This window comes from Ambystoma mexicanum, chromosome 2p (assembly GCF_040938575.1).
Source record: "Ambystoma mexicanum isolate Mex_15411 chromosome 2p, UKY_AmexF1_1, whole genome shotgun sequence".
In the NCBI taxonomy this organism is placed as follows: domain Eukaryota; kingdom Metazoa; phylum Chordata; class Amphibia; order Caudata; family Ambystomatidae; genus Ambystoma; species Ambystoma mexicanum.
This window is the reverse complement of record NC_090923.1, coordinates 1,418,665,436-1,418,687,221: the sequence shown is the minus strand read 5'-3', so window position 1 is coordinate 1,418,687,221 and position 21,786 is coordinate 1,418,665,436. Positions and strand designations below refer to the sequence as shown.

The 21,786-nt window shown below is 45.8% G+C and overlaps 1 protein-coding gene across 1 annotated transcript in view; it reads right to left on the bottom strand.

The window, feature by feature from the left end:
- The window catches only part of LOC138567897 (SCO-spondin-like), a 1,036,222-nt gene that overhangs the window by 213,197 nt on the left and 801,239 nt on the right, over positions 1-21,786 (bottom strand). Inside the window, exons 87-89 of the mRNA XM_069646396.1 lie at positions 10,121-10,288; positions 4,875-5,006; positions 1,043-1,283 (exon numbers count right to left, since the gene is read on the bottom strand). Coding sequence (XP_069502497.1) covers positions 1,043-1,283; positions 4,875-5,006; positions 10,121-10,288 — 541 coding nt within the window. The remainder of the gene's footprint in view (positions 1-1,042; positions 1,284-4,874; positions 5,007-10,120; positions 10,289-21,786) is intronic.

Genomic DNA, 21,786 nt, shown 5'->3' with positions numbered 1-21,786 from the left:
GCTGACTAAATGGCAATGCTCTAAGGAACGTCAGAGTCTACATCATGAATGCTTGACATGTGACTGACTCTTCTTCAGCCCTACTATCCTTTCTGAGGTAATTGACCTGCAGCCGTAGACTTTTCCTATTCATGAATAAATAACATCAGTAGGTCCCATGGAGGCAAAACTCGGTAGGATGGAAAGTCAGGCAGTCCTAAAGCATGGCCAACTCTTCCTCAGGCATAGAGGCTTTCCAGATGCCCATGTGTGTTATGAATTGCATATATTGTAGTATTATAAACCTCAGTAATACCCAATGTGTTGTCCTTGGAATTATCAAAAGCAGACCCAGGCATGCCTGACCTGTGACTGGCTCTGCTGGTTTGACATGCAATCTTACATGTCCCCATTTCAACTTCACACATTTTTTTTAATTCAGTGGCATATAGATTTCTTCGGTAGGTGCATTCAACTATTGAGGTATCTCAGTATCTGACTGGAGAGTTGAATGTGCTGTCCTACTCGAGGGCCATCAATAGATGCACATGACTCAATTCCTCTTGCTGCATCACCCCTCGACCCAGTCTCACCCAACTCCTCCATTTCCCCTAAACTTTCTCCACCTTCCTAGAGACTTTTACATTATTTCGTGTATGTGTTTCCCAAAAATTCGTCCAAACCCTCCTGAACTCTTCCAAAACTGATTTGTACAGCTTCAGGCTGCAAGAGAAATATGTGGGAAACCACAAACCTACCTGAAACTCACTAGGAGGTTTACGGGAGTCCCAGGACCACTTTTGAGACAGTTCGCCCAGGCTTACTTACTGTGCCCAAAACAAAGAAAGGATGGAAATGAGCTGGTATCACACCATTCTGAGAGCGTAGAAGCTCTCCTCTGTTGACTCTAGCAGCGCGTCGCCAGGTTTGGGTATTGGATTTATTTTCCCAAAGTTCCTGCACAAAAGGGCACGTGCTTCTAAACCAAGATTTGAATAGCTCACTGGTTCCAAACGCATTCATATTGATAGCTACAAACGAATGAACTTGCTGGATGCCTCACCTGAACCTCGTCTGAAGGCCTTTCCCACATGTGACACTGCACGGAGACCAGGCAGACCACAGACTCCAGCGACAGTCCAGGGTGGGGCAGGTTTCGTTAGTGCAGATGAGCCGCCCCTCTGAACATGTGCAGTTGTTGCATTCATCCTCGTGGAAGCTTCCCGGCGCCCAGCTATGCCCTTGGGAGTCTGTGCACTCGCAGTGCTGTGGCAGTATGCATGAGCCATCTTGTTCCAGGAGGCCTAGGTAAAAAGAAAAGGCACATAGGGGCACAAGGTAAGAAACAGACTGGGGAGCACAAGACATGATTAGGAAGAAATGAGGTTGAGAGCAGAACCCACACACTCCAACTGCAGAATTGCCGGGACTCAAATGTTTTGCAACACAGTGGGTGGGTACATTACACATTCGTGTCCAAACACATTCCGCCACCAACTGAGCTCATCCTAAGTTCATCCTACGTTAGGCCTGGATGCTATTGGGCGTTGGTGTCATTTAGATGTCCCAAGGTTTTGGAATCTCTACACTGATTTTCTGCCTAGCAAACTCTTATGCTACCAGAGAAAAAGAGTAGCGATGCAGGCGTCACCAAGGACAGTTGGAAGCATTAGGGAACTCATTCAGGGACAGAGTAACTGATGACGAGATCTGTGATGAAATGACTACTACTCTGCAGAAGTACAAGGATGAGAACTAGGCAAACTGATTACTCAGCCTCACACTACTACAAACCAACAGTGATCCCAATCATAAAGGTGAAAGAGCCACAAGCCAAGAGATGTACCTCCTTCGCCTTTTGTGGTAACGTGGTGCGAGGGCAGTCTATACTCTTAGAAGGGGTGTGAACGTGATGACGGTAACAGCCCAAACAGAATTAGTGAAAAGTTTCCAAAATAAAAAAGTCCAATCAAGGTTCTATACAAATATATACACTTTAATTAAACAGGCCACTGTACAAATAGCTAACTGGAATGCACCAACAACCCCCCGCCCCCTTGTAGAAAGAACACAGAAAATGCAGAACATATATGTAGTTGTACTCTGGGCACTTGGAGCCGTGTGCATAGGCAGGGAATTGCAGCAATATCACTTGAAAAAGGATATATTCTATTAGCAAAAAGGTGCAAAAGTGTGCTTTATCAGTCACTGTGGTCCTAAAAGTGGACCTGGGGAATTGGGCCTCACTCGAGTTCCTGAGTGGTTCCACAGAATTGAACCAAGTTTCTGGACAATGTCTTTGCAGGTCAAACCGGGTTCCAGTGCGGCAGGTCACAGTGATCCAGATTACAAATCGGCATTGAGACATGTTTCAAGTGGAGCTCTGTGCAGTTTAATGCAGTGTTCAGACTGTGCTGTACAAACACTCCACCAGGGTTGGTTCCACAGTCGAGCCGTTTGAAGACAATTGATACCTGTGGTTCGTGTTGGCGAGTGACACAATGCTGCCAGCGGTTCGAGTCGGACCGATTTTAAGAACCTTATGGTTCGATGTGTTGCCAGCAGTTCGAGTCGAAGCAGCGATGAGCACTGCTAGTGCGATGTGGCCTTGAACTGCTTGAACTGGTTTGAAGGATTAAAACAGTGGTTCGGAAATCGATGGGAGTGCCAAAGGCAGCACTGCAGGTCCTGTGTGGTTCAACGACTACAAACACAGTTGAATCAGTTCAAGGATGGTTCAAAGCAGTGGAAACAGGTGCTCAAGCTGCTTTGAACTTCTCAGTGTGCTGTGAGTCCCACTCCAGGGGGGTCCTAGGGCAAAAAGAGTCCTTCTTGTCTTCTTAAGAGCCCACAATGAATCAAGGAAGGGGCAGGTGGCCCTTACTTAAAAAGGTACAATGGCACAGGCGATTATACTCCATCAAGGCTGCTGTAAGGGATCTGTTGCCTTTCTGCATCATATCCTGAGTGCCTGGTTCCGCAAGACGTGGTGGGAACCGGAATGAAAGAGAGTCCCACAGAAAAAGATGTTAAAACCCTACTCAGTTGCCATCTTCTCCTCTGGCTACTATAACCCCACCCCCTTCCCAAGTCTGCAGTTCCGAAGGCCCCTGGACTTGAGGGGAGTTGCTATCCTTCCTCCCCGAGGAGCAAAGGAGGACATGGCTCTGCCCATTTTCTCTCCTACTGAAGTGGAAACAGACAGCCTAGCCATGAATCCACATGGCTTTGACATAGCCGGCCTGCGCACACAGGGGTGACCCTTGTATGATACCAATTGGATGTGGCTTTAATAATTGTGCTCTTTTCAATCACAATACCTGAACCAGGTATGGCTTATTCTTAGAGTCTACTCTGCTACCAGACTGAAAGGGCCACAATCATGATATTTGTTATCATAGGTGCAGGGCAAATGCAGCCTCTCTCTGTAGTGACTTGGGTTCACAGCAGCAGTTGGGATGGCACTTTGGCCTTTGAACCTGCCTTGTGCTGTTGGAGAGCAGTCTCTATGGAGGCCGGTGCCGCAGGGCACGTGCGTGTGTGCACTATGCGTTTGTCACGGAGTTGTAGGAAAGGGGGGTATGATTAACAGACCACCCTTTCTGAGACAGAATTACCCACATATTTGTATTATTCAACACAAATCAAAATAGCTTGGGCTATCTCACCCTCGCCGGAAGGTAACCCTTCACAGGGGTATAAGGTTCAGCACACCAGGTCACATGCGAGCAGCACCCTGGCACAGGGTGCTAGTATTTCTGAAGGCAGTTTGTGTTCTCCTCCTGGAATTGCCATGGTCTGTTTGCTGAAGAGATACCATAGAGGAGGCAGAAAGCTTGCCGTGATGAAGGCGGACATGGCGGGGAGGAATGTAGCACATGGGGAGGATGCATCATTCGAGGCACTGGTAACAGCTGGATGAGGATTGACAGCCAAAAGGACACCTAAAACTAGAATCCCAGCCGCGTGGAACTATTTGGGCTGCGACTGTGGCTCTTTTTTTGTTGGCTGTTGGGGCCAAAGGAGGGAGCTATTGAGGTCACAAAGGGTCCAGATGGTGATGATAGGTGGAAGGAGATGTGAGGTCACTTAGGTGCTGTGGCTGGGTGAGGGTTATGGTGTCATCAGAGCAGTGCAGGTCTGGGAGCATAAATCTGAGTGAGAGCTGCCATCAGGGCACACTACGTGACTCAACGGCATGTACCCTCAGTGTTGCTCAGCGAGAACTAGGAGACAACGGTCAGTACCGCCAAGTATGGCCAATTCACTGTCTTGCGGCACATCTCTGGTAATGGCGTAGTCAAAGGATGCTGTTAAGAGAATGAGGGAATACACACGGCTTGCTACAGGCATAGCACAGCAAGTGGTTGGGGTTGGTAATTAAATTCGAACCAGAGAACAGCATGTATTTCTTATGCAAAGCGCATTTATAAAGTGCTTAAATCATTCCACTGGAGCAAGGAAGGTGGCCTTTATTTTAGATTTTGGGACATTAGAAGTACAAGAAGTGAGTTTGTCATTGTTTTTAGAGACCACTTGAGAGACTCTAAAGAACGTTCTGCAGACGAAATGGTGATAACACGAGTGCCAAGCCTGAGAAGCGAGCAACCTGATTGGTCGAGCGTACCCCCCACATGTGCTAATCCAGCACATCAGCCTTCCTTCAGTTCACTTCAGCAATATACTTTCCGCTTTAGTCACTGAACTCTCACAGCATGAACGTGTTCCATATTCTCCCCACTCCCTCAGCCCTGATCTCGGGGAAAAGTGATGACATGAAACCTACAAACCATCCCTAAGGACAGGACCTGCTCCTTATTATGTCTGTGCAGGCATCGCTCCTTCTGGGTCTATCGGACTGTGCTTCTGAATCCCAAATGTTTGCGCTCCCCTACCTTCTGAGCAGCGGCATCCGGCTTCACAAGCCTCTCCGTCCAGACAGGTGATGCCTTGCTGGTGATCAGAGCAATGCCTCGGGCACCTGTTGGCACAATCAACATTTTCCATTCCAGGAGGGCAGCCATCAGCTGGAGGGGAAGCAAGGTAGAGAACCAAAATTCCAGAGTCAAGGAGGCAGAGATTGAATTCATAACAATACATATATATTCACTCCTTTTTTTTAATGTGTCACCAAATATGCCATTTGGAAGCAACTGAGGGTGCTTGAAACAACCAACCATATAAAATTAGTAAGGCAAGAGAATTAAAAGAGTAACACATGTAAAAACATAGCGCTTCATTCCAAAAGGTGACGGATTCACCAGCGCAAAATGCGGGAGGTGAATCCTCCAATTTATTTCCAAAAATCAGCACTCGTGGTAAATCCACTAAAAATCCTCACAGAGTATGGAGATTTACAACACCCTCCCACCACTCGAGACCGCACGGTACTGCCTCAGAACCAAGTGGCGTTATCGGTAGGAATGTCATGACCTGGGGTCATGTGTATGGAAAGACACTGAGCAGCTTATCACAGATGTTACAACCACCTGTGTAAAAGATGCACTATATACTAGGGATAAAAACATACATTCACTTCGATAAATAAAAATGGAATAATCAAAACCTGTGCATTTGGCAAAGGCCCTTTAAATGGGTGACTAAAGGGAAACATTGTGTCAGAGTTGTCCTCAATGAAGAACAAAAAAAACTCCCCTTCAAATGTTCTATGAGCTAACCAGAGGCCTGTCCAGGGAGTGGCCTGTCGTGGCACGCGCTAACCCTGGAATATGATTGGCCACACCCAGTGCCACCCCATTATCCTAAACTAGGATAATTATGTGTGTGTGTGTGTTCGTACTTGAGGCCACCCCTGCACAAGTCAGTGCCCCACTTGGGCCACGCTAGTCAAAAAAAGTCTGGGCACACCACTGGAGCTAACCACAATTTAAAACAAAATGATTCGTGGAAATACACTAAATTAAAGTATTGTGCATTGAATGTATCAAAAAGGTGCAAGTAGGGTGTGGTGGCTCACCCTTAATACCTAATTAGGTGAAGTGAGTACAGAGGCCTATTCTTCTCATTTTACACTGCTTCAGTGCACCAGAGATATTCCAAACCTAGAGACAGAATGAACACATCAATCGGAAACCACACTAGAATGTTTCTTCTCAAGCTAGCAATAGAAGTGCATGCTTGAGTATTAAAACACTACATTAAGGGCCCGCTTCATGGAAAAGTGTGCATAGATTCTGCAAAGCCTGTGCACCAAGAACGATTCTGCGCTAGCCTGCGCGCATACGTTTGTCTGCATGCTCCGCGTATTAATGGAATTGTTCCTGCAAAGGAAGCCTATATAGGCCGGAACTCCCCCGGCACACCCCCCGCAAAGCTGCCAGCGGTCCGCCCATTGTAACACCCACATTTTCCCTTGTTCTTCCCATTTTGCAAGTTCCGGCCCTTACTCCGTTCTATGCGCAGACCATGTCCACGCTCTGCGAGGTGTGTCGTGCAAGGTACTCAGCGGCTCGCAGGGACATGTAGAGCCTGTGCGAAGTCCCCGCAGAGTACAAAAAAAGTCCTCTGCAGTTTATTGCATGAATCGAGAAACGGGGTTTCGCGTGATATTTGGTGCGCAATGTCCCGATTTACTGCGCAATAAATTCCATGAATCAGGGCCTAATGCTCATGTAATTCGAAACCCATAGAGGTGGTACTGTGAACCAACCAGGATGCAACAGGGCAAGCTTATAAACTAGGCCACCTGCAGGCAATGCTTGAGTAGCCCTGCAACTGTGTTGAGATGTTTCAGCATTTCTCCCACACTATTTTCATTCTCGGATCAAAATGGAGCACACATTAGGGGATAGAAGATACCCACACAAAGTTCTGGATTATCCAAATAAACAAGTAGGTGGCTGCTTTTCACATTAATGATAAGCCGTGTTACATATGGTTTTAAGCTGTACAAATATGTTGTGTACTGTCTTGTTCTGTTGGGATCAATGTGTTCTTTTCCCAAAGCTAAAATCCAAGTTAGCTAGAATCTACCTAAATTCTTCTGTTTTTACATGCATTTGTATGTACTCATTCCATCCTTTTGGTGGGGGGAAGAGTATGAAACTGGTAAGGTGATGTTATATTATGTTGAGTTTTCGTTATAATGTTTTTCTTTAAATGTCCATTACTCTCATACAACTGTGCAATGCCTTAGACAACGCACTTTTGGAAAAGGTTTTGCAAAACTATGAAAACCAAAATGCACTACAATATGATTAGACCTACATACCTTGGAAATCTCAAAAAAGCGTTCTCATTGGACAATCTACGAGCCATACTAACCAGAAGAGCCGGAAAAATGTTCAGAATGCTGTATTACAATGCTATGGGCAGCACGGGAGAACCTGTAGCCAATTCCTTGTGACCTTGTTACCAGTAGGTCCGAGCAAATTAACTAGGGCCCAAGCATCGTTCCCATTCAGTAATGCCACCAATTGAAAGTTTATAACTATTGGCACCCCGGCATACATTTTGGGATGCCGCAAGCCTGTTTTAAAGTTAAGAAATGGCACTACTGCCATTTCACAAGTTCAAAAAACTACCAGGTAAAATGGCTACCATGGACAAAGGGAGAAGGGAATTACCCCTAGTCCCTTCTCCATTTCCATGATGGCTATTCTGCCGACAGGGAAGATATTGGGCAGCATAAGAAGAGGCAGGCAGACATCTTGGGAGGTTGGGTGGGTGTAAGTGTGTGCTCGTGGTGGAAGGCAGAGGGACAGGGTGGTTGTGAGTAGATACGAGGAGAGGCTCAACTGGAGACCTGAGCCCAGGTGGAACATGGCAGTCTTCTGCTACCTAGGGGGCTAAGAAGGCAGGCAATACCTTCAGGTAATGGCCATCAACCGACCTTTCTGATTAGCTGGGACGTCGTGTAACATCATCTCCCAAGTGGTTAAATATTTCCATGTACCTCATACCAAAGTTATTTCTCGTGTGCCCATCCAGATGTTTTGGACTTCAACTCCTATAATCCTTCAACATTGACCCTGTTGGTTAGGGTTCATAAGAGTTGAAGTCCAATTCATCTGGTGGGCCAAATAATAAAAAAACATTCTATATACTATCAAGAGTGGTGTGGGTTATATTAACTTTATAGACTGCACCCTTACCATTCCATCATAACGGGGGGGTTATGAGCCCATACACCTTGCGAAATTCTATCCCTGCACTCAGGGTTTTAACTTGGTATTCACGGCTTAACAAGCCTGATATAGCCCTCTTACTGGGTCTATAAAGCTTAATTATAACACTAGAGAGTGACATGGCACTCCCCCATTAGTCCATTTCCAGTCCAAACGAGCCCGTTTGGCTCGAGAATCTAATTAAAAGGCCAGGCATTGGCCAATGAGAGGGGAAACCGCATGACTCTCCCAGTCACCACCACTGTAGGGCCCTCAGTGCAGCACTCCCTCATCACAGGAACACCGTAGTGACAGCGCTGCAGGCTGCACCTGACAGTCAGCACAATACTCCCATGATGAAAGGGAGCACTGCGCTGATAGGCCAGCCGCCCACACCACTCCTGTTCTTGCATAGGCCGCACCAGACAGACATGACCCGTTCACCGGAAATACCCTACAATCCCCAGCTCTGTACCTTAATGGGGCTATGGGTGGATAACTTTTCCCCCTGCCTGCTGAATGTTCGCCAGGCCGCAACTAACAGACGCAGGCTGGCTTCTATCCCTAACACCCTCTCCGGCCGCCTCCATTACTTTGACGGGCCGCACCAGATGCGGCCCGGCTGTTCACTAAGACCCTCACTCCACATCACGTTTCTAGGGGGTTGCTGGGAACTAGTAATTCCGGCCAGAATGTTTTTTTTATTGTACCACCCTCAGCCCCAAATTTCAGTGGCTCATAATAGCTTTGAAGGTCTCAACCTTAGGCCACACCTGGAGGTATGTGCCCGTAAACCATGTAAAATGCCCTCACTACGCTCAGACCTTTAACCAGCTCTTTGGGGCCCATAACCTGTATGGCACTTTGGCTAGGTCTATAAAGCCTAACTAAAGAGTAATGTCAACCAAAATGTGTTAAAGTTTTATACTCTTTATATTGGGGCAGGTTGAACCTAATCATTTTTGAAGATCTTTAGATGGACCTCAGCCAATGTGCAGAGAATAATCAAGAGGAACAAGAAGGCATTCTGAAAATAATGAGCAAAAATGATGTAATAACAGAGCACAATTGCAAATAAATGTCACTCATTACAACAACTCAACTGATGCAGAACTCACAAGGCGTATGGCTCCTCCATTGCATGTATGCCATTTTATTTTGCCTCAGTAATGATGGTTTTGAAAAAGGGTTAGTGACTCAGTAGGCCTTGGTGTTGAGAGACCTCTATGGCAATGAGGGAAACACTATAAACGACATGTACTTACTTCGATTTTCTGGCCTTTTCAGATACACATCTTAAGTAAGCCCTTTATTGGTTTTACCCATGCTATATTGAAAACTGAGGGTGTGTGCACGTTGAAACAGCAAATCACTAAGGATGATCGCAACTGCCAGGGATGATAGAAATGATCCTCTCAGCTGCGGTCGCTTGTGAGAATTTGTTGCCAGCGGAAAGTCCACCATGAGTAACAAATAGATGTTCCGAAGACCGCCAGTTGTTCTGTTCTTCCTAAATTAAACTTTAGAGGCCACACACGTTTCTAATGGGTTGAGATCTTTTCCGATGACCTTGTTAGTAAACTGAATCATTTTTGGGAAAAGATCAAAATCAGATTTCGGGAGCTACTCAGGCACTGGCCAACAACTGGACATCCCATACTTAGGACTGCCAGTGCTTCTTGAAGTCAGAGTAACATTTGTTCTTTTAAACGGCATGCACCGCAGTGACAACAATGATGCACTCTCCCATGGCATTAAAGGTTATTGAAACCTGTTCAGGCAAGGATATCAAAAACATGAAAAGTTTAAGACAACAAAAAGCTATACAAACAGTCAATTTCTCTAGATGCGGGGAACAAAGGACTGAGGTTAGGCATATGGAGCAGTCGCGAAAACAGGACACAACACTGTAGATATGGATCAAATACAGAGATACTGTATCTATATGTGTACCATGTCCGCTTGACATACTCACAACATAATTTGGAAATTGATAAATAATGAACGATTTTTACCACAAGGTCTTGCGTTGCAGATGCGCACTTGGTACTTCTCGCCAGGGCACTCCTTGCCACCATTCTTTGGTGGGGGGCTGATACAGGCTCGAGTCCTGACGGATTTCCCCCCTCCACAGGTTCTGTCACACCAAGACCATGGACTCCACTTAGACCAGCTGCCATCCACTGAAATCCGAGAGGGGGGAAGATGAAACCATTGCATAAATGTGAGTGGGGGGGGAATAAACAAAGAGAGCAAAGGGAACTGGGGTGAGGGAGGCCGGATGAGTTAGCAACGAAAGTAAAGGACAGAGATAAGAGCAGAAAAAAGATATAGGCAGGTCCTGGCAAAAGGAGTGAATGTGGAGGCAATATAAGAAAAATGGCAAATCAATACAGAATTTAGTAGATAGCACATATCATTGTATTAAACCGGAGAGAAGAGAGGATGCAGGCTGAAAATACTTCTCTCAATTTACCAGTTTACAATTAATAGTCATTTCAGGCATGGGCTTAATGTAAAAAGAGGCTCTTGAATATTTGTTTCACAATGAAAATTGTCCTTTACATTTGATATGATATGTTATTTATAACACGCTTAAGTTTTTAAGCGCAGACTCGGAGAGCGAACCTGGGCTGCTATGTGTGGGCTTGCTTCCAAGGCGAGCATGTTGCTCCTGAGCTATCCTCCCGAGACATAGACAGCTGTTATTTTCTAGTTTACAAATTGAATCCCTGGGCTTTTTTTTTAAAGCTTGTGCTTTATTTTAGGGCAGATGACAAACTTTACACAAACTATTGTCAATGAACTGGAGACTAGCTATAATCAGCAGCCGGGACATCCAGGTCAATGGACGGACATCTGGGGATGAGTTATCGGTAGAACTGTGCACTCAATCTATTGCACCTGTCCCTGTGATTAGATGTGAAATATAGGGCGCACTAAAGTAGTGCAGAGCCAATATGCCATTCTCAGGAATCCTGCTCAGAGCTCCTGTATGGATTGCTGTGCCAGGTTCCTCATCCACGATCAGAGCATTTGCAAGGATGAAACTCTCCTCCATGGAGCAGAAAAAGGAAAGACAGGCAATACACATGTCAGAGCGCAAAGCAATAGCTGGAGCTGGGTTACAGTGAGGATGCTTCAAATGACCCACCTTCCTTCACATGGATAGACAATGAGGTAATGGAAACCCGACTATGAACTGAAGGATTGGTCTGCAATTGGGTATTCATTGCCGCAAGGGAAAGCAAGCAGCGCCAATGAAAATCCAGCTCTTTTTTGGATACCCATTCTTATGGGCACCCGTTAAATTGGGTTTCCACTCCTTTGAGTAAAACTGAAGGGTGATGGCTGGAAGGTTATGAATGGAGCTAAAACATTGACATTACTCTGAGGAACCCTTGAAGGCTGTGGTCTTTCAGCCGGCCATGTCATTACAGAAGGGGAAATACCATCTGCAAATTAGGCTAGGTCCCAACCCAAAAGGGATAGTCCACCCTGAACTGCTAGGCAGCATTCCTTATGCATGCAACAACAAGCAGCCCCAGGCATGTTTTGGGCTCAACAGGTGTTATCGGTGAGGTGTAGCCTGGGTCTCTAGGCCTACATCCTTGCATATGTGCCCCACTCCTTTGGACATCCATCTTTTTGACATGAGTTTCATTGCCCATTCATTCTTTGCCATACATTCTCAGGACATCCATTCTTGGGTCATCCATTCTTTGTGAAGCCATTCCTCTAGTAGCCATTCTTTGGGCATCTAACCTTTGTATAACGATTCTTTTGCACTTTCATTCCACAGGGTGTCATGATCCACAGAACGCACCCCTTTTGGTCTTCCTGGTCCTTATCACAACGGGGCTTGCACTCTTTGGTACTCCCAACATGGCCGTCTAACGTAGTACGCCTTGCACCAGCTTCCACGTCCGACGTACCACATTCTACAAATAGACCACGCCCCCACGGCCCTGCACGTCTCAACGCTATCGCTGGTAGTAACTAGACGTGTGCTCCGTAGTTTGCTGAACTATTCTCCTGTCCTTGGTTCCCGGACCCTCTAATTTCCCATTTCCTTTCCTCCCTCATCTCTCTACCTTGCTTCCCGGATTTCGTGTACCTTCTTCGAGTACACTTCCTCGCTTCCTGGACGTCCTGAGCATCCGAGTATCCTGGAACGCTGAACGCACGCTGGAGTCAGAGTAGACTCGCGCAGGCTTGTACAAAACCCGATCCGTGCGCACAAAGACTCCCTCCAAGAAATCCTGCAAGGAGCGATCTCAGGTGAGAAAGGGGGAATTCCGTGGCAGTTTGAGACGCCAAACGACCAAAGTTGAAACTAACATGGAACGGCCGTTCAGGATCTCATGCGTGGCATGCAAGAATTAACGACCGAGGTGCAGAATTTAAAGGCGGAAAACGCAGCATTGAAACAACTAATTTTGTCCTGCGATTCTGCCACAAAGGAAAGCGTGCTACTGGGTGGCATTATAAACAAATACGAGGGGTCTGCAAAAACCCTTCGTGGATTCCTTGACTCTTGCTCAGGCCACTTTACCTTTAAGCCCTACTATTTTTCAACTCCCAGGGCTAAGGTGGGCTTTATAATCTCGCACCTCTCTGGAAATGCACTGACTTGGGCTACACCTTTAGTCAATTCTGGAGATGCCCTCCTGGATGATTACGACGGATTCATACAGGCCCTTAAGACCTTGTTTGATCGGCCAGAACAGGTCTATAGTGCCCAGGAACGTTTTCTTGATTTTCGGCAAGGATCCCAGGACATGCTTACGTATGTCACACGATTCAAACAATTGGCTAAGGAAGAAGCGGATTGGTCTTCAGAAGCAAGCTTTACTCTTTTCCAAAGGGGGCTAAATGAAGAGATAAGAGACGAATTAACCAGAGTACCTTGTCCAAGTTCATTCCAGGCCCTTATGAATCTTGCCATGCAGATAGACTTTTGTATCCAGGAAAGGAAGGCAGAGAGGAAAAAGACCAAGATGCCCTTCCAGAAGGTTTCCCTTGAGACCTCATCGAAACCTGACCCTACTCCAGTCTCTGTTTGCTATCCAGAACCCATGCAAATAGGGGCTTTCTGTGGACCCATATCCCCGCAAGAAAGGATGAGAAGGATCCACATGGGCTTATGCATGTATTGTGCCTCGGATAAACACCTAGTTAGAGAATGCCCTCTAGCCCCTCCACGGCGTTCGGGAAACACCAGCTCCCGATTCTAGATGGAGCAAGGCTTCTGGAGAGAGATGTTTGCTCCACATCTATTCCATCCTTGAACTCTCCTGGACAGAACAACCTAGTGATTCTACAGGCCTTTCTATCGTCGTCTAAGAACGAGACCTACCCCATTTTGACCTTGGTGGATTGTGGGGCTATGGGAATATTCATTGATCAAGATTGGGTCTTTAAGCACCATATTCCATATGAAACACGAAGTATCATGCAACCTGTGGAGGCGATCGACGGAAGACCTCTCACTTCAGGACCTATATCCTTGCAGACCAAAGAAATCCAACTCTCCATAAACCATCACCAAGAGTTGATCAAATTTGACATCATCAAGTCAGCCCATTACCCCATGGTACTGGGTATGCCCTGGTTGCAGAAACACAATCCTTACATCAATTGGGCAGCAGGATCCTTGTTTCTTGGTTCTGAGTTTTGCATGTCTCACTGTCTATTCCTGGATTCCTCCTTGACATCTTCCGAAAGCATGCCAACAGACCAGCAAGGCCCACTCATGGTTTCAAACATCATACACATTCCTAAGGCCTATCAGGAATACGCTGGTGTGTTTTCAACTGCTATAGTCCAGGCCCTACCCCCTCACAGGCCTGAAGACTGCGCTATAGATACAGAACCTTCAGCAGTGATTCCCTTTGGGAGGATGTTCACTCTATCAGAACCGGAAAAAAAGGCCCTTGAGAATACTTGGATACCAACCTTGAAAATGGCACCATAAGAACATCTAAATCTCCAGCAAGAGCTTCGTTGTTTTTTGTTCCCAAGAAAGACACTAAAGAGCTTAGACCTTGTCTTGATTATCGTGGATTGAATCAGTGCACCCTCAAGGACCGCTACCCCTTGCCCTTAATCTCTGCGGTGAGAGGAGCTGTAATCTTCACGAAGTTGGATCTCAAGGGTGCCTACCATCTGATCCGTATCAGGGAAGGAGACGAATGGAAAACAGCCTTTAGAACACCCTTTGGTCACTTTGAGTGCTTGGTCATGCACGTTGGGCTTGCTAATGCCACCGCAGTCTTCCAACGCTTCATGAAAAGGGTGTTTTCTGACATGTTGTTCCTCTTCGTTATCGTTTACCTGGACGATTTCTTGATTTACTCCAAGGATCCACAAAAGCATGAAGAGCATGTAAAGACAGTTTTGCAACGGCTACGTGAACACAAACTCCTAGCTAAACCCGAGAAATGCCTTTTTCATGTCACTTCTGTTCATTATCTAGGATTTGTCCTTAGTCCAGAAGGTATAGGAATGGATCATTCAAAGGTAAAAACCATACTATCTTGGACTGTTTCCACTTCTGTGAAACAGATTCAATCCTTCCTGGGGCTTGCCAATTTCTACCGGAAATTCATACCATCCTTTTCAGAGATAGTTCAACCGATCATTACATTGTTCAAAAAAGATACCCCCTTCCTCTGGACCCCAGCCCAGGACAAGGCATTCCAAGGATTAAAAACGGAGTTTACTCAAGCCCCTATCCTTGCTCAGCCCGATATTAATCGACCATTCCTAGTGGAGACGGATGCCTCTAACTACGCCATAGGAGCAGTGTTAAAGCAGGAATGTGAGGACAAATTAGAGCACCCCATTGCTTACCTCTCATGAACCCTGACTTCCAGCGAGACTCATTACTCCGTCTTGGAAAAGGAACTGTTAGCCATCCATCAAGCCTTCACCGAATGGCGGCATCTACTTCTGGGAGCTAAACATCCTGTCCAGGTCCGTACGGACCATCGAAATGTTCAAGTTCTGCAATCTATGGAATGTAGGAATAGCCGTCAAGCCCGTTGGGCCTTCTTCTTTGCCCAGTACCAGTTCCACATCCTTCATGTCCCCGGATCACAGAACATAATTGCTGACGTCCTGATTATGAAACTCTTGAAGATCGGGCCTACCCAAAGATGTTTCCTCACACAATTTTTGTAGCTCAAGCAGTCTGTCTCCTGGAAGACATTCTAAGTCCTCTGAAATCTGGAAAGAATTCACAGGAAAAAATCGATGGAATCTTAAAACTAGAGACGGATATTTGTTCCAGTACAATGCCCTGGTCATTCCCACACAGAGACTGCAACTACGGATTATTAACCTCTATCACTCTTCACTCCGGGCATCGTGGTGTCACCAACACCCTTCATCTCATACAAAGACAATTTTGGTGACCCAAAATGAAAACTGATATTCAACGGTACATTCAAGCTTGCGCAGTCTGCAATCAAAACAAACATGATAACAAGAAACCGGCAGGTCTCCTACTTCAACCTACACTACCTTCTAGGCCCTGGGAGTTCATCGCTACGGACTTTATTGTGGAATTACCACCATCTAGCGGCTATACGACAATCATGATCACCATTGATTTATTCGCCCACATGGCCCATTTTACACCATTGTACAAATTACCATCTTCCTCAGAACTCGCTGGCATTTTCCTGGAACATATATTTCGCATTCATGGACTCCCTTCCAAGATCATATTAGACCGAGGACCTCAATACATCTCTCAATTCTGGAAACATCTATGTCATATTCTAGGAATCCAACGTGCTCTTTCATCGGGTTATCACCCACAGACTAACGGAGCTACGGAACGTGTGAACCAGACCCTGGAACAATACCTTCGTTGTTTCGCCACCAAGGTACAGGACGACTGGTCGCTCCTTATACCCGTGGCTGAATTCACTTACAACAACTCTGATCACTCGGCAGTCAAGACCAGCCCTTTTTATTGCAGCCAAGGATTCCACCCGTCAGTTCTACCACCATTCTCCCACATCCCACACCTGTACCAACAGTCGACTCCTGGATTGAAACTCTCATCAATGTTCACAAGGAAGCCAAAGAACATTTAGAAAAGGCCCGGACTCACGCTAAGCATTATGCGGATACCAAAAGAAGACCAGGGCCTTCTATGTATGCTCCAGGTAATCCAAATAATCCTCCACTTTTCCTAAACAAATCGTCAGAATTACTGTCGGTGGAAATTCCATCAAAATCCCAGACTACTAATCCTGGACAAAGTGGCGGTCGCTGTAACTGATGTTGTCAGTATTTCAGTGGATTTACTGCCAAAATACCACCAAACTCGGAAAGAGGCCCATACGTTCGTAATTCTGTTACTGTCACCTTTTTGTGAGTAACAGGATTACTGCTAGGTTTACTCCACCACCGAGTTGGTGTTATAGTAGAGAAGTTACCTCCAGCCAAACGCTGGCACTAAACCCTCCACTTAAGTGTCAATATTTGGAGGAATTACCATGCATGGAATTAGCATCCGTGGTAATATCTCCAAATCCATGAGGTCCCATGTACTCTACAAATGGGTACTAACATCCCCATATCACCACTCGTAATCTAGTGCAATCCTGCCATGCCAGGTGCCAGTATCGGTAATTGAGTTTTCCAGTAAATCTGTTGGAATTACAGCCAAACTTGAAATGGGGGCAGATGTTTTTTTTTTTAATGAAATGATTGTTAGATTAAAAGGTCACAGTGTTGCATATTTACCCTGCGCTGCTACCACTATTCATGCCAAGTGTGTGCCCACTGTGAGATTCATTTGTTGGCATCTTTAAGATGTGCTTTAAAACCACATCCTGTGCTGTCCATTTTCCAATTGCATGTTTTCTGAAAATGATTGCTCCTGATGCTTTAGCTCCTTTGCATGAAACCCTTAATGCCTTGCTGCCTCCTGGGAGTTTTCCTGAATAATCCAAGATGGGGTTGATTTCTTTCCTATTGAATAAATCCTGCTTGGACTCCACAGTCAGACTATCACCAGTCTACACTTTTCTGGCAAGAAGCTTGAAAAACTATCTGCACCTCTATCATTATCAGTGAGACCTACTGTGCACCTTTCGATCAGGCCTTTCACCTTTCCAGTGCACTGAGACCGCTCTGCATCAGGTCGTGGGTGACATTCTCTTATCGACCGATGAACACCTGTTTGCTGTCTTTCCGGCTGTTGGTAGGGTGGATGATGTTGAATTTCGTTTTATTCTGTCTGCCCATTTGGGTTTTGGGGGAACTCTCATGAAGTTGTTTAGAGCCAACCACTTTGCAAGCTTCCTTCTGTCCATATGGAGTCTTATATGGAGTCCTAGGCCCGCATCCCCCGTGCCTGTGTGGTGTTCGGTTCACCAAGTGTCAATTTCTGCCCTGTTGCTATTTAATCTGTACATGGTTGGAATCTATGTGATTTGGCCATGGCAGAATTGTTACGTCAGAATTGACCGTAGTCAATTTCTCTGCAAAACCAATGTTGCCATGGCCAAATCCTGCAAATCTATGCCCCCCACTTACCTGCAGTAAGTGCGCAGCCACTCCTGACCCTGCGGCATCAGTTCCGTCCCTCTAATGCAGGTCGGATCCAACACTGCAGGGTCCCTTTTGCTCTTTTTTTTGTCCCCCACCTCCAATAGTGAGGAAGCAGGGGGACACCCCGCCACCCCCCAAGGCCATTGATACTGAACATGGGGAGTGGGGGACACCCGCAACTCACGCTCCACATGTTCGGTATTGATTACCCAATTTGATTGATTCTAATCAATCAAATGGTACTGGCCGAATTCGGCCAGATCTACCATTCGATCAATTAAAATCGATCACATTGGGTAATACCTATGGCTCACTAGCCAATCTACTCACAGAGAGTGATCTCTCCATTCATTGCTACATCAATGAAACCCAACTCTACCTGAAGTTGTCTTCTAAAGAGGATGTCCATCAACTTGGAAGATACATCTCATTGGTAAAATACTGACTCTCAGCAACACATCTCATGTTCAGCACTTTGAAGACTGAATTCCTTTTGTTTGCATCAGGCGGCATGGATGAGGTGGTTCTGTCGTAGCTCTCCAATCATGCCTAAGGTAGCTTTCCCCAAATGTGGCTCAGACCACTCAGTCCCTCGGGTTTCTGTTGGACAGCAGCCTGTCCCTCGGAGGACATATTGCCTGGAAGGTTGAGGCAGCACAATCTCAGCTAGTGCTCCTCAGTTGCATTAAACTTTCTCTTCCCTCAGATCTTTTTTCCAATGTCGCTTCAGGCCCAAGTGCTCTTACACACTGAGGGCGGAAATGTCATATTGTCAGGAGTCTCCAATTGTACAGTGTGGCTACTGAAAAGCGACTTCCGCTATGTGGCTTGTTGGTGGTCTGGGTGCGAAGGTTTGAGCCCACTTCTGACTTCTTACCCAGTATCCACTGGCTTCTGTTGGATGCCAAAATTCAGTTTGCATGGGGTCGTAGTGCATTTAAAGCAATTGTTTACCAACAACTTCGTCTAATGGCGGCCAAGTTCCAGGTGACTGGGAGGTTTTGAGGAACATATAGAGATCCCTTCTTCACCTAAAGATCTACAGAGCTAAACACTTGTGCTGCTGCCCTAAACAAGCACTTTCTTGTAATATACCCAGATTGCGGAATTGCTTCCAGTCCATCTGTATCTTTCTGAATCTAAATTGTTTTTTCGGTAAAGAATTGAAACGTTTTTGATCCCCAATTAATAGGCTAAACCGGCGATAAGTGTGATAAGGGCGGAAGCGTTTTCGTGCTGCTGTTTTGCTGAGGGAGCACTCAGAGACCGTGTAGCTGTAACAACAGGGAAGCCGTGTGTTTTCAGCATTCCACAACAAGCTCTGTGCTCAGCTCACTGCTTGGAAATCAGGCGCACTGTGTATCAGGCGCACTGCAACTTTTACTTCATTTTCATTTTACATCGGGGTCACGCCCACCTGGAGGTGCGGCTTAAAGCCTGACCAGTAGACCCTTGCGGCAAAAAGCCCTGAAGTGCGAAAAGGGCGGAAGCATTTTTGTGCTGCTGTTTTGCTGGTGCGCTGGGACGCGGCATTCTCCAAATCACTGGTAAGGCGCAAAAACAGCCCAAGAGGGGACGACAGGCAATCCAGAAACTTTTGCCCTAAGCATAACCAATACTTGAGGTGCAGCGGGAGACGGCGGGACTGATGTCCTTTGATCTCGCGGTGCACAATGGAAAATAAAGCGCGCACCCGTGGAAGCCCCGAAAAGTCGCGCTTTGCCGTTTCGCCGCGGCATTTGGTGCGAGATGTCTTCCAGATTGGGGTTCCCTTTGTTTTTTCTTAGTTACTCAGTTTTGATCTTTGTATTCCCCTTTTTTTTTTTGCTGCAAAATTGTGAGTGATTTCATACATTAACGCTTCTTATTCTTTTATATGTCCTCTCTTCTGCCTGCTTGATCCTTGCCACGCTATGGTTGATAAAAGGGCAAAGGTCTATACATTGCGCACTGACATGCCTTGCCCTGCAAGACTCTGAACGTTGTGTGACTCCCCGACTGGGGAAGGACCATTGTTAACACCAAAGTCTTCCCGTCTTCTTCCTAAAGGCTCTAGCTTGGACAAACGAGCGGGGAAGAAACATACCCACTCCAACACCCCGGCTGGCGACATTCAAGACTTTGGGTTCGGCTCTTTGCGCCCCTCTCGATCTGTGGCGCAGTTGCCAGAGCTAACGAACCTGACTGTCTCGAATATAGAGATACAGCCGTTGTCTGTTGATCAAGAATATTTTGTTGCAAAATCACCTTTAATGAGTTCACCATTAGCTTCGGACCCAAATGCCAGCAATAAGGCTTGCAAATTGCCTTGTGATATATCATTGTCTGATAATATGATTCTGCAAAATGCTCGTTCAGGCAATGTGGTACCTTTGTTAAATAAGTCTGAAAGTGCTACTCATAATGTTGATAATGCTATTATTGATTTACATTCTTCAAACTCATGCTTCTCAGCCAGGGAAGATGTTTACAACCTCTCTAGGTCTTCTGCACTATTTCTGAATGGAAGCCCTTCAGAATCAGATATTTCAATCTCTTTTATTCCAGCAACCCCAAGGAGGCCGGCTCGAGAAAACTCTGCCGTGGCTATGGGGTCTTTCTCAAAGAAATCCCCCATGATAACGCTTGAAGTAATGAACTTCGCGATAATGACTTTGGCTAAACTATTTGAAGTTCTTGACCGCAAAGTAAACTCTATCATTGACAGTCTCAGAAATACTGCCATTTGGCAAAAATCCATCACTGACTCCCTGGCCCAGAGGCAGGCCTTTGATGATAGGGATGCCAGGTTGTCAACAAATCAAAATTCAGAGACCATACCTGTGCTCAAAGTGCCAATTGGCCACCAGCGACCCCAGCCTGAGTTATGCTTTGTTGACAAGGCAACACAATGTCTAATGGCTGTTGTTCCTTTTGTGGATGGTATTATTTGTGAGTTACCCTCGGAGGCGGTCGTGGTGGTACCACCGCCTCCTCCGGCGCTTACTCATGAACCATCTGCAGCTAGTATTTCTAATGTACCATCTGTAGCAAAAATGGTACCACCTTACAAAGAGGAGCACACCATCTTTGCCAACAATACTAAAAAAGGGCTGATGAATGCATCGAACTCCAGGCCCGGACATAATGTGAAGCCAACAAAAACAAAAAAACAACAATCCAAAGGAAATGCTTCTATTGGTCAATCGAAACAGTTTTTTAAATCACTTTCAAAGCCAGCGAGGGGCTCTATGTTAGCCTCTAATGATATAACCAAAAAATACTCTCACCTCACACAAGAAAGGAAAAAAACTGCAAAAAGTGGGGCTATTAACCCCAAGGTAGACTTAACACACTCTCCTTTGGATGAGTTCGTGCAGGCTATTGAAGAATTTGAAGCTGGCCCTGAGGTTTTGCCTTTTGAGGCTCATTCTACATTACCATCCAAGGGCATTCCTTTGAATAGCTCTGAACCACCTGTTTCGTTGCATAACACACAAGAACTTAGGAAAGCCGTGGACGATTAGTTTTTTCTCCCTCTACGTGTGAGAAGAATGCTCTAGTCATAGAAAATCTGCCTCTAACAGCAGATACACTCTCACCTCAATTGAATATGCAGGATAACATATTATCTTCTATCAAAGATTGCCTGGTGGCACTAACCTCGGAACAGCAGGTTCTTAAGTCTTCCATGAAATTACTTATTCACAGCTCTCATTCTGATCCCTTACTTCCTTCTGATCAGAAGATGAACTCCAAGAGTGTTACATTCAAATCCCCAGTAGAGGAGGAGAAGTTAAACCCTCTTCTTGAGGTATCTTGTGGTAAAAAAGAGGCCCTTGCACCACCAGGCACAAAGTTCAGAAAGTCTCCTCAACCTTACTTATTATTCATAAGTTGGCGTGGTGGCTCCTTTCCAATATCCATCATAAATAGAAAAAGTATTATTGCGCTATTTTCTGTTATTTCATCATTAGAGGATATCGCTTCAGGAGACATTGAGCAGGTAGAATTTCCTGATGACAAGGACTTAACTGTATCTTGTCTCTGGATAAGATCATGTGTTGTCCTTAACACCATTTGGGTTACAAGATCCACTCTCTTTGGCCTTGGTTTTAGATTAACACCT